Here is a 12669-nt window from a genome sequence, read left to right as displayed (position 1 = left end):
ACATACTGCGTAATTTTGACGCATATCTTGCTTTATGTATTTGTTTGATCAAAAAAAAAAAATCTTGCTTTATGTATTTATACAGAATCGTGCACTTATATACATGATGATGTATATGTTGAAACTAATATTCCATGAGAGAACAAAAAAAGCAAGTTATACTTTTTACGTAGCATTGAAACATTGACTATTTCAACAAGTTGGTGAATTTGCTAATTAACGATCCACAATTCGATTGATTATTTGGTTTAAATGTTCAAACATATTACTCATATTCACATTTGCAATACTACTTATTCTCGTGTTTCTTAGCATCATGATGGGTTTCCTATTTGAACTAGTCGTACATGGCTAAAGTACTACCCTCCTCATATAAATGGAAGAGAATAGAAGATGCTTATTTTACATAATTGACGTTGACTATTTATAATGGTAAAAACTGGCCAATGGTTATATGTCTTTAGGAAACAACTCAAATCATGGCAATTTCTCTTCTTCTTTTCTTACGGATGGTACTCTATAGAACCCACACTGCAATTATTTCATAAAAAAAAGACCAAAATAGCACTAAATCAAATTTTTGTTCTCAAACTAGCACTCAAGGCCAAAAGTCACAAAAATAGCACTCAAAGGGTGGGGTTTACGGTTTAGAATTTAGGGTTTAGGGTTTAGAGTTTAGGTTTTAGGGTTTAGAGTTGAGAAGTGAGGTTTTGGGATAATATTTCAAATTTTGAAAAATAAAAAATTTTAAATTTTTCAAAAGATAAAATGCTATTTTGATCATTTTAGTTTCTGAGTGCTATTTTTGTGATATAAACTTAGAAATGTGATATTTTGGAGATTTGCCCTTATTTCATTTGCTTTAACGTTTCTTTTTCTTTTTGATCATTTGTCGACAGCTTTTTTCTCTATACTGTCCTTGAACAAAAGAAAAACATATGGTTTTACTTTGAAGCAAAACAAAATTAAAACTGATTAATTTGTAATCAGAAGATGAGAAATTCCGTAATGTTCATTGTTTGAAGAACAGATCCTACGTTTTCATCAAGCTCTAGAACCTGACATAACAGAATTAAATAAAGAGAGATTTTTAAAAAGGCAGTTCAAATAGTAATCCAATTGTATATGCACATACTCAACTTGTATTTTCAATGTTTCCTTAGTTTCATGACAATAGGAATTTTAAGAACAAAATCTTTTATATGATTTTGGTTGGGGTAAATGAGCTTTAAATTGTATCACTTCATTCAAATAAAAGGTTATAGTGTAACATAAAAATAAAAGATTTATCAAAAAAAAAAAAAACATAAAAATAAAAGCATACCTTTGTTTTCCTTTGTGGCTAAGTTATGAAGGTGTGGTGTCACATTCCATAAGAATGCCTTTTATATTACTTCAAAGCCCATAAATTCATAAAGAACTCTCTTTATGTTAAAACCATAAATTTATGTTCGTTCACTTTTGGCTAGTCATCATTAACCCATAAACCTACTCGTAATCAATAATCATTTTCCTTTGAAGTTTTAACAGATTTTTACTTTTTAAACTAATGAAAATTTTGACAACCCGTCTGTTTTCTTCTTGCCGACAAGTCTCTCTTCTCGGATAATGAACGTGGCCCAATAACAAAAAGAATTAGAAATCAAGTTTAAGCAGTAGGCCCAATAAAGCTTATCTCTAGCCCAATATCAATTTCCCAAAGAGCAAATCGCCGGTTTCATAGACCTCCGCGACTCGGGTGTATCAATCCCCAATCCTGAATACCCAAATGCTTAACTGAGTCAACTCGACCGCCTCACATCCCAAGTGAGATCTTCTTCTCCGTATCTGCTCGTGATTTTGATCTTTTGCAATATGTTCTAATTCAGTTTATTGTTTTGTCCGAATTGAAAATCATTTGTTAGATTCGGAAATTAGATATATGCCTTTCAGTTTTGATTTATGAGCATCGCAACTGAACAATTTGAGTTCAAATTGGGTTGATATCATTGTTGAATATCAGATGCTTGTATGTGTTGAGGAAACTTGAATCTCGATTTGATCTTCAGATAGATTTTGAACATCCCGTATGTGTAGAACAGATAATGTCTTAAATTTTAGCAACTGAGGATGATTGATCGTGTTTTTGAACTAGTTGTTGCGGAACTTGTCTAGATATAATGTTTTAGCTTTGGTCTTAATCCTTGTTTTGTTGTCTTTACTCTTTATGTTTCTTATTGTCAACATAAAAACGAAAGACGCTAGTTTTGGAATGGCACCATCACGTAACGTCATTGTAGCCACGGGTCTGGTTGTTTTCGCATCTGCAGGCTTAGCTTTCCCCTTTTACATGGCGTAAGAAAATCTCTTCTCTACTCTCTAATGTTCTGTTCGATTCTTTTCTCATCTTTGTTGGTCTCTGACATTTACTTCTTCTTTTATTCCTTGGTGGCTCAGATCGTCAAAGAAACCAGTGATTGATCCAACAAAACCGCTACCTCCTCAAGCAACTTTTAGAGGACCTTACATCAACACTGGTTCTCGCGATGTTGGTCCTGACCATCGAACCTACCCAAAGAAATAATCCTCATCGAGTCAAGACACACAAACTGTAATCATGAGTTTTCATTGGGTCCCTTAAACACAAGAAGTCCAGTCTAGCCATTGAGATGGTTTTGATTAATAGCTCGAGGATTTGAATATAGTATAATGTCACCATAAACCATTTTCATCATTGCGATTTTGAGTTTGCTTGAATACGTTATTTTGTATTATGTTATTGAAGTTCGAACAAGCCACCTTTTATCTATTACGAAGCATTTTTCAGGCAATAGAACTTCATATATTTCTTCCAATACAAGAATAACTAATTTTCCAAAGTACAAAGACTAATGAAATAACCAAAAGCTTAAAAACAACAGACTACTAGTTAAAACCATTACAAATCTCTCTCGAGATCTAAGAACTCGTGAACTTGGTCACCGCCTTGGTACCCTCAGAGACAGCATGCTTCGCCAACTCTCCAGGCAACACGAGCCTCACCGCCGTCTGAATCTCCCTCGAAGTGATCGTGGGCTTCTTGTTGTACCTCGCAAGCTTGGAAGACTCGCCGGCGAGCTTCTCGAAGATGTCGTTGATGAAGCTGTTCATGATCCCCATGGCTTTGCTCGAGATCCCGATGTCCGGGTGAACCTGCTTCAGCACCTTGAAGATGTAGATCTTGTAGGTCTCCACGCTCTTCTTGGTCCGCTTCTTCTTCTTGTCTCCGGCCACGGCGGGGTCCTTCGGTAGCTTCTTCCCGGCTTTTGGCTTCTTCTCTGCTGCCGCCGCGGTGGTGGTTTCCGCCGGCTTCTTCTCTGCTGGTTTCTTGTCAGCCTTTGCCATTGCGACGTTTATTGTTTTAAGGCAGTGAGATTTTTGCTGTGATGATTTGTTGAATGATTCAGGGATCCTCTTTATTTATATAGGAATGGTAAAAGAGATCTTATTGGTTAGGATTCTAAAACGCGGATCTGTGACGTGGCGGTAGTTTAGCTGTTCGATGTGGAAGGCGTTATGATGGATGGATCAGATCTTTTTGCAGTAAAGCCATGGGGATCCAAAAATCGAAATTCAAAATATTTCGTTTCCCCTTTTTGTTTCCCCGCCAACATAACCCATTTCCGCCGCAGAGATTTGGCGTGGATGGCTGACGTGGCTATGCTCGATCAATCCAACAATGTACGGCTACGATTACATGGATTTATTGCGATGCAAGTTTGAGGCCTTTTGACTTTTAAAAACATGGTGTTGCAAGAATTTTGGTTTTACATCATTCTTTTATCTAAATTTCTTATTATCATTAGTCAATTATAGTTTTTTCATCATCATTTAATCATTGGTATTCATGTGTATCAGACGACTTGCCTGTTAAACAACACCACCACTTTCAGTGCTATACCACGTATCAAAAAAAAAAAATAATAATAATATATATATCTTTATATATAAAGTATGGTTTAGGAGATATTCGTTGTTTCAAAATATAAATGTTTTCGTAAATTTAAATAACTTAACTTTATGCAGTTATCTTTTTTACTATTTATATTTATAATCAAACAAATTAATTTTAAATTATAATTTAATTATACTCTTTAGAAAATGTAAATTTCTTATTATATATGATATGCACAATATATCATATATTATGAAACAGAACAAGTATATAATTTAATGGAATGAGATAAAATCAGAGAATGTATAGATCAACAAAAATTCTCACCCATGAACTTAATTAGAAGAATCAGGGATAATTAAAAGCTAATTCAACATTGCATTCACCCATCACAACAAAAATCTTTTGTAACATCTTATCTATTAAAATAGAAGTCATCATGTTAATACACAAGTTATTTGAGATACGTCTTATAACTTAACTTCGGCCGTGGTCATATTTTAGAGTGAGATCATCGGAGGCTGCGGCGGCGGCTCATGGGCCGGTGAGTGACCCGAGAACAAAGAAACATGGCTCGTAAGCTTGTCTTTCCTAGAAAACCTAGTTCCACATGAGCAAACCCACTTGATATCTCCACAATGCTTCTCGTGCGTCCTAAGATCAGACAGAACCGAGAAATGCTTCACGTTGCATCTTCTGCACATATATATTTTCGGACAATGACTTCTCTTGTAATGATTCTTGGCGCAAATCACAGATTTCAAAGGCTGAAACTTATCGTGCCTTTGGTTCCACCTACACCCATGTTGAGGGCACGAGTAGTAATGCCTCGTGAGTGACGAGTATTCGACATTCTTGTCACGGCTTGTTGGATTAATCAAGGCTTCACGTGTCTTGTACTCGTCTCCGTGTGCTCTCATATGCATCCTTAGATTGGCGTCTCTCTTAAACCCTTTCCCGCAGATTTGGCAGTAATGTGTGTATTTCGCTAGTAGATCCTCCACACTTAGCTCCACTATCTCATAGTTCCCGGTTCTTGATTTAAAATAATGGTGATCTGTTTTAGGGTTTGAGGTTTGGATGCTGTGCCAGTCAAGACTCTGGTCTATAAGCGAAACATGCTCTCTTTCCTGGACACCAAGAAGGTTCGATGACGATTCTTGGAGGAAATCATGATCCGGGTCGAAGTCTCGGACACCAAGAAGGTTGGTCGAAGACTCTTGGACGAAATCATGACCCGGGTCGAAGTCCTGGGAGAACTCCATGAACGTTCCATCTGTGGTTTGACTTGTATCGATGTTGCTGTTGTCGCCAGTTGAGATTTGGAGGCTTTGGCAAGTGAGCATCATTGAAGAAGCAGCCGTGATGATGTCTTGAACCAAACTTTCGACGTTAGCCGCGGCTAAAGACGAAGTTGACTCCCAGGATTGGTTATTGTTACTAGGGGAGATCATGAAAAAGTTGACCAGAGATTGGATCTCATGGACTTTGTCTTGTATGGTAGAGAGATTGAAAAGAAGAGAGAGTGAAATGTCGTCGCCCGATGATCTAGTCGCGGCCGCCATGGAGTTAGTGTAGATTGTGGAACTAGAGTTGGTCTCGGAGCAACAAGACATGGACCATTCTCCAGTATTCATCATAAGGCCTCTTTGATTCATCTTTGCATAAGAAGAATATAACTAACTTAAGTTTTTGTTCTTATTTATTCTTTTGATTTTGTTGGTGCTTTGTGATATCTTTGTATATATATATGGCAGCCGTTCTAGAGCTATAGAATGAAAAAGACAGCCTACCCTATAGGAGGGCATCTGTTGTATAAAATACTTGACATATATACATTCAAACACACAAACGAGTACGTGTCAGGCCTGCTTTTATTTGATCTATGGGGTATAAGTATAACAGTTGAAAACCTAATTCTGAGAGATTTATTTCACGAGACGGTATTTAATTTAAACGAACTAAAACACTAACAAAAATAGAAAAGAATGGCAATTAATATGCGACTAAGCCATGTAGGTCTATACAGTCTGTTGAACCTGACGATCTTTAACGCCTTGAATTTCATTAGTGATTTCAAGATCAGATAGACATACATTGATCAATGGAACATGTACAGTATAACAGAGGTCCAGTCATACTGCATTTTATTTAAATAGTGATACTTTAGGCGTTTAAATCTTGTCTATATATGATGATTTTCTGGTAAAATGTTTCAGATTGTCGTCTATAAGTTTTTGAACATACCAATTCACTAGTTAGGTTAAGACATAAGAATAGTTACAATTATGTTATGAGGACCGTAATTGTTGAACGAATACGGAATATGCGTCAGAAATATATGCTCGGTCAAGATTTTTTAAGATTTCATAGGCATACAATTACGAAACGTTGTAACCATTTTGTGTACTTTAAATACGATGTGAATCATTCGACAGTGCCGTGCGAAGGTTATTAGAGGCCTAGGGCAAAAATAATTTATTTTATATTAAATATGTATATTAATTTTTTTTAATACGAACCAAAAAAATAAATTATTTTTTTAATTTTATATTTTAAAATTATTTTTAAGAAAAATTAATCTTATAAAAATTAATGGCAAAAGTTATATTTTGGTTATAACTGAAAATTGTATATACAAACTCAAATTATATGTAGGAAAATGTTTTCGACATTCAAAATAAAACATATACAATGAAATTAATATTCACAACAACTAAGCAAAAATGGTCATATTATTGAAAAGTATTAAGAAATAATTATAGTTTTATCATATTATCATATATTGATTATATGATTTATGAATATAAAGGTCTCAAAATGTACTAATGTGATAGGGGACTTGGGGCCAATGCTCCAAAATTGATAAGGTGAGCACGGCTCTGATCAGCGAGTAAGGTCAAGGACTGAAGAGAAATACAAGATTTTCAATTGCGACAAAACAATTACATAATGATGAAGTCATGAATGATGCTTTTCCCCCTTGAAAACACAACGGTTATATATATATATATGAATTATTATCAAAAGTTGACAGATCTCGATGTGATTAACTAGGTAGTCAATTGGAGTAGAGAAAGCAAATAAGGACCATCCCCACTTAAGACCTTCCTCGCATAAACCTACGAATATTTTGTCAGCTATATATCTTAAAATAAACGAAGAATATGTCAATCCCTAATTAATTAAACTTAACCTAAGTCAAGCATTAGTGTTTCTCATGCCTCTTTCTTCACGTAGTAATTGAATAAACATTCTTAAACGGGTGAAGTTGGCATAAAACGGAGAAGCTTACATACCATCTTATGTCACATGTATAACCAATCATTTTAAAAAACTGCCTCTACATGCCTTCCTCTTACCTGCTTTTACATGCGCACATGTAAACAGTAAACGCGTGCTCATAGGATGGATCTTACAGGGAACACTAACAATGTGGAAATCGGCATGAGTTGCAATTTTGGTAAGATAATTAATCTTGGCCATGCGTATTCGTTCTATTTTGAAAGAAGTAACTTCTTGTATTAATGAACTACAAATATTTCAGGCCTTACGAAAATTTAAATGTTATATAACAAATAGATAGGATATCGTCTGAGCCTCACTACTCAAGACTCCGAAGCACATCCTGCACCAGCTTTGGCTAATGCATGCACCGGATATTGCACGATCAATATGGCATTCAGATACGGCTCCAAAGTTGAAACACTTTCTCTGGAGAGTAATGTCTCGCGCGCCGTGGCAGTGAAAGCAAATCTCAGACACCGAACTGATCAAGACCACCGACAGCCGACAGGATATGGATCAATTCAACTATAATGCAGCTTTTAAAGCTAGTTCAGGATTAAGTTGAATAATCCGTAATAGTCAAGGATAAATACTTCCTAGAATGTGGCACACAGTTGAGGAAACAGATAATTCTCTGCTCTCCTTTCGGCTATGCAAGCAAGCAACATGGGCTCTAGAATATATTAATGTTATCTTCCAAGGAGATAATCTGACGATCAATGGTGCACTCAACAATACAACAACTAATCATAGATTGCAACACTTCATCTCCGCAGCACGCGCGATGTTGGGAACAAATGTTTTCTTCATGTCGGTTCACTCATAAGAACGTTCTTCTAACGAATGTACTTGTTGGATCCGAGTTTGGTTAGGTCGAATGAAATGAAACTAAACTCGAGTTGTGGGTTCTTCAAAGACGTTTCATTGAACGATATGAGATAACGAAAGGATTACAAGGAGTTTTAAGGAAAAGAGACAAGGTCGGAGCTTCGTTGAAGGTATCGACGAGAATACAAAGAGGCTCGATCAGTTGCAAAACCCTAAACTTACCGTCAGTGTTTTAGTGTCTATTTCGGATCCCCTTCTCTTTCCCTTGTGTTATCCTTTTATAGCCGCGGTTCGTCTTTCCTTCGTTCGCCCTAAAGTTAGTTCGCCGTAGAAGCCTGGCCCAATTCCATATGAGGTGGGCTTTTGAGCCGAACAAAGGTTGATCGAGCTGTCGTTGAACAAATGACTCGGTAGACTAATGGGTCAAGCCGATCGATTGATTGTTCTAGCCGATCGATCAGACAGCAAGCCGGTCAATGACTGAGTCATTGAGGTTAACGGGCCAAATCCTGTTGTACGATGGGCCTTGTGAGGGAGTGTCAAATTCCTCTCCAACGGTACTGACCTGCTAGCCAAGCAAGCTTGTTGCTCTCCATTACAGTCGAGCTTATTGTATTGTTGCCCATTTCTGAGACATATTGTAATACATGACAATGATGTTACTCTACCCTTGGTTCACTTTTTTTTATCATATAAATTTTAAATATATAATTAATTAATAATAAACTAGAGTTTGACCTGAATAATTTTTTTTGTATAGGTTAAAATTTTGGTTTGTATAATAAATAATTTGTAACTAAATTTGGTCAACTGTTGTTTATGTTTATTGTTTTTCAAAAATTTAAGATACAATATTTATGTTTTATACGTTATGTATTTTTCATAAATAGTTATGTATTTTGTCATAACTAGTTAATGAATATCAAGCCATTTTTACAATATTTGATACAAATTGTTTTGATGTAATCAAATAGAAAAAAAAAATATTAAAAAGTTCTTTGACCAAAAAAATTATATTAAAAAGTTGAAGATTTGTTTTCAGAATTTTATATAAGCTTGCGTAGATTACTTTACAAATTATTTTGATAGTATTTCTAAATTATTAAATATAAGTTTAGATGGCAAAAATGTCAATATTATATATTTTGAATATTTAATACAAGTTGGATATTTTGGTTGTATCTGAAAATACATGAACCCAAAATTTACCGAACCTGACCGAAGTGAATAAGAAAAATACCAAAATAGGTAATAGAAACATAAACTAAAACTAGATCTTGACCGTACACCCACACATAATTATTTTATTTTTAATAAACAAATATTTATTTGTATAAGTACTAATACGTATAATTTATAATTCATCTGTATTCAAAAATTGTTTAATATGACATTCATAAACACAATCATTTATAGTTTATATTGAGTAATTTTACTTTGTCTTGTAAACAGTCAATGTATTACCCACATTTTTAGAATATGACCCATGCATTCACACAAATGTATTTTTCTGTTTTATGGATCAAAATTTTATGATAACGTATAATAAAATTGTTTTATATAAAATTCAAAATCTTGTGCTATATATTTTATACTCTTCAGCATTTATCAATTTACAGTGGGCTATTATTCATATAAAAATATACATAAAATAATATATTTATGTATTAGTCTATATTTTATTTATATATTATATAAATGATTCTTTTAAAATTTATGTATGTTTTATGGTTGTTTAATTTGATAAAAAGATTTAAAAAATGCTAAATGTTAGAATTAGGTAGTTTTTAGTGCATTAAAATCTAATTAGGAAGTTGTTTTAGTTTATGATCAATTTAAAAAATGATTTATTAAATTAGAAAAAGACAAAGCTTATATACATAAATATAAGTTCATAATTACTTAGTGGTATTCTAGTGTAAATAAGTTGAAAACTCGTCTTCACTCTGGACACTCGTCTTCAGTCGTATGTTGCTGGGGTCCTGCATGGCTTAAGACCCTGATTCTCAGGGAAGCTAGTGGCTTTGAATGCTACAGATGAAGCAATTAGAGGTTGTTAATCTCACTGGTCTTCCTTGCTTTTGAGTGCTGCAGGTCCTCTGTTTGGCCTTTATATGGGTTTTCAACCGGCATCTATTGATGTCGTCTTAGTTTTTCTCTTCCTGCTTGCTATTTCTCTGACCAGTTTGGTCGAATTATGTTGGCTTCGACCCCAAGTTAAGTTTTAATGACAAAAAAATAAGTTGAAAGCTAAGAGAAATTTTTATTTTGTACTTTTCTTTTAATAATATAGATAGATAGATAGATTCCTGAAAGTCCAAAATACTCAGTTTATATCCGAACTTGTATCCAAAGGCCATGTCCTAGTCATTGTACCATCAAACGTCTAAAACGGTATTTGATTAAACACTGACCCAAGCATAATTAGTATGACATATTTTTGTTGTGGTGCAAACGTATTTGAGTAATAATTTTGTTTGAATACAAAACTGTTTTGGGTTTTAATTTTATATAGTGATCGGTACAGTTGTATGAACTCTCGGTTTACATGCATTATAACCAATCGTATATGACACCTAAATTATGCCCATGAATGTGACAGTTATTTAAAAAACTAAAACATCATTAATGAATACTATAAAAATAAAACTAAATTTAGTGGAATTTTGTGTAAATCATACATGAAACAAATTTTAATTTATATGTATTTCTCTTTTAAAATAATAGATATAATCATGAGATAGTTGTTACAACAAAAAAAAATCATGAGATATTCAAGAGGGTACTAAACAATAATGCTGCTTTTAGAACTCAATTCCGGCCGTGGTATTACTTTAGGGGGTGATCATCGGAGGTTGCTGCTGCGACGGCTCATGGGCCGGTGAGTGGCCCGAGAACAAAGAAACATGGCTCATAAGCTTGTCTTTCCTAGAGAACCTAGTTCCACAAGAGCAAACCCACTTGATATCCCCACAATGCTTCTCGTGCGTCCTTAGATCAGACAGAACCGAGAAATGCTTCACGTTGCATCGTGTGCACATATATATTTTAGGACAGTGACTTCTCTTGTAATGATTTTTGGCGCAAATCACAGATTTCAACGGCTGAAACTTCTCGTGCCTTTGGTTCCATCTACACCCTTGATGAGGGCACGAGTAGTAATACCTCATTGACGAGTACTCGACGTTCTTGTCACGGCTTGTTGGGCTGATCAAGGCTTCACGTGTCTTGTACTCATCTCCGTGCGCTCTCATATGCATCCTTAGATTGGCGTCTCTTTTAAACCCTTTCCCGCAGATTTGGCAGTAATGTGTGTATTTCGCTAGTAGATCCTCCACGCTTAGCTCCACTATCTCGTAGTTCCCTAATCTTGATTTAGAACGATGAATATCTTTTTTAGGGTTTGTGGTTTCGGTGCCGTACCAGTCAAGATTCTGCGTAGTCTGGTCGAGAAACGAAACATGCCTTCTTTCTTGGACATCAAGAATGTTAATTGACGACTCTCCCATGAAATCACGATCCGGGTCGAAGTCTTGCGAGAACTCCATAACCATTGCATCTGCGGTTTGATTGGTATCAATATTACTGTTGCTGTTAGTTGAGCTTTGGAGTTGTTGGCAAGTAAGCATCATTGAAGAAGCAGCCGTGATGATGTCTTGAACCAAACTTTCGACGTTAGCCGCAGCTAAAGACGACGTTGACTCGGAGGATTGGTTATTGTTATTAGGGGAGATCATGAAAAAGTTGACCAGTGATTGGATCTCATGGACTTTGTCTTGTATGGTAGATAGATTCAGAAGAAGAGAGAGTTGAATGCCGTTGTCTTCTCCCGATGATCTCGTCGCGGCCATCATGGGATTCATGTAGATTGTGGAACTAGAGTTCGTCTCGGAGAAGCAAGACATTGAGCCTTCTACTTGACTCATAATATACCGTCCTTGATTCATATGCTCTTCTTGATTCATCTAATGTATAAGAAGAAAATAATTAACTTGAGTTTTTGTTTTGTTCTGTCTTTCGAGTTTGTTGGCTCTTTAAACTCTTTGTGGTGCCTTTCTTTTATATATGCTCAGCCGTTCTAGAGAAATGGATTAAAGAATACACCCTACCTTGTAAAATACTTGTTAATTGTGGCATATATACATTCACACACAAAAGATTACGCAAGATTAAAAAAAAAAAAAACAGCCACTATTATACTACTATGTATACCAGTTGCAAAAACAAATTCTGACACATGAACCATTGAATTGGCCGTTAGACTGTCTTTATTCTAAGAGAACTAAAACACTATAACAAAATACAAACGAGAAATCGGCAATTAATATGCGACGGTGTGAGGTCTAGACAATCTATTGAACCCTAGAGCGTTGCATTTCATCAGTGATTTCAGAATCAAATAGACATACAATGATCGATAGAAGCATGCATAAGATAATACTGGCATATTGGCTATGATCAAGTCATAGTACATTTTGTTTCAATTAATCGGATTTAATTTAAGCGTTTAATTCTGGTATATTGGCTATTTTCGAAGAAAAAAAATGTTTCAGATTGTCGTCTAGTGCTTGTAGATGTCACAATCCACTAATTAAAGAGTTAAGGATATTTACAGTTATGTTGTGTATAATTTTTTGAGA

General features: G+C 35.1%; 4 protein-coding genes across 5 annotated transcripts; 1 reads left to right on the top strand and 3 right to left on the bottom strand.

Moving 5' to 3' along the window:
- Window positions 1–1254: 1254 nt before the first annotated feature.
- Window positions 1255–2810, top strand: LOC103845512. Of its 2 annotated transcripts, none has more exons than XM_009122380.3 (3): window positions 1255–1806; window positions 2232–2334; window positions 2437–2788. In XM_009122380.3, the coding sequence occupies exons 2-3, from the start codon at window positions 2252–2254 to the stop codon at window positions 2561–2563; spliced, it is 210 nt and encodes a 69-aa protein (XP_009120628.1). In that variant the 5' UTR covers window positions 1255–1806; window positions 2232–2251; the 3' UTR covers window positions 2564–2788. The 2 variants fall into 2 exon arrangements, with proteins under 2 accessions (XP_009120628.1, XP_009120627.1); XM_009122379.3 differs by having other exon boundaries at window positions 1651–1806; window positions 2238–2334; window positions 2437–2810.
- LOC103845511 (histone H2B.10) lies at window positions 2799–3428 on the bottom strand. The gene has a single exon (XM_009122378.3). It carries the CDS (start codon window positions 3361–3363, stop codon window positions 2938–2940), a length of 426 nt encoding a protein of 141 aa, XP_009120626.1. The 5' UTR covers window positions 3364–3428; the 3' UTR covers window positions 2799–2937.
- Window positions 3429–4219: 791 nt separating this feature from the next.
- Window positions 4220–10781, bottom strand: LOC103845510 (protein SENSITIVE TO PROTON RHIZOTOXICITY 2-like). The gene has a single exon (XM_033282142.1). It carries the CDS (start codon window positions 5569–5571, stop codon window positions 4414–4416), a length of 1158 nt encoding a protein of 385 aa, XP_033138033.1. The 5' UTR covers window positions 5572–10781; the 3' UTR covers window positions 4220–4413.
- On the bottom strand, window positions 9611–12040 carry LOC103845508 (protein SENSITIVE TO PROTON RHIZOTOXICITY 2). The gene has a single exon (XM_009122376.3). The coding sequence runs from the start codon at window positions 11992–11994 to the stop codon at window positions 10864–10866; it is 1131 nt and encodes a 376-aa protein (XP_009120624.1). The 5' UTR covers window positions 11995–12040; the 3' UTR covers window positions 9611–10863.
- Window positions 12041–12669: the final 629 nt, after the last annotated feature.

Source organism: Brassica rapa, chromosome A10, assembly GCF_000309985.2.
Source record: "Brassica rapa cultivar Chiifu-401-42 chromosome A10, CAAS_Brap_v3.01, whole genome shotgun sequence".
Taxonomy (NCBI): domain Eukaryota; kingdom Viridiplantae; phylum Streptophyta; class Magnoliopsida; order Brassicales; family Brassicaceae; genus Brassica; species Brassica rapa.
Note: the sequence above shows the minus strand (reverse complement) of the source record. Positions and strands in the feature narration are given on the sequence as shown.

Coding starts and splice junctions, on each gene's coding strand:
- LOC103845512 (XM_009122379.3), top strand. CDS start 2,252: ATGGCACCATCACGTAACGTCATTGTAGCCACGGGTCTGGTTGTTTTC. Junction 2,335..2,436: donor GCTTTCCCCTTTTACATGGC/GTAAGAAAATCT, acceptor TTGGTGGCTCAG/ATCGTCAAAGAAACCAGTGA.
- LOC103845511 (XM_009122378.3), bottom strand. CDS start 3,363: ATGGCAAAGGCTGACAAGAAACCAGCAGAGAAGAAGCCGGCGGAAACC.
- LOC103845510 (XM_033282142.1), bottom strand. CDS start 5,571: ATGAATCAAAGAGGCCTTATGATGAATACTGGAGAATGGTCCATGTCT.
- LOC103845508 (XM_009122376.3), bottom strand. CDS start 11,994: ATGAATCAAGAAGAGCATATGAATCAAGGACGGTATATTATGAGTCAA.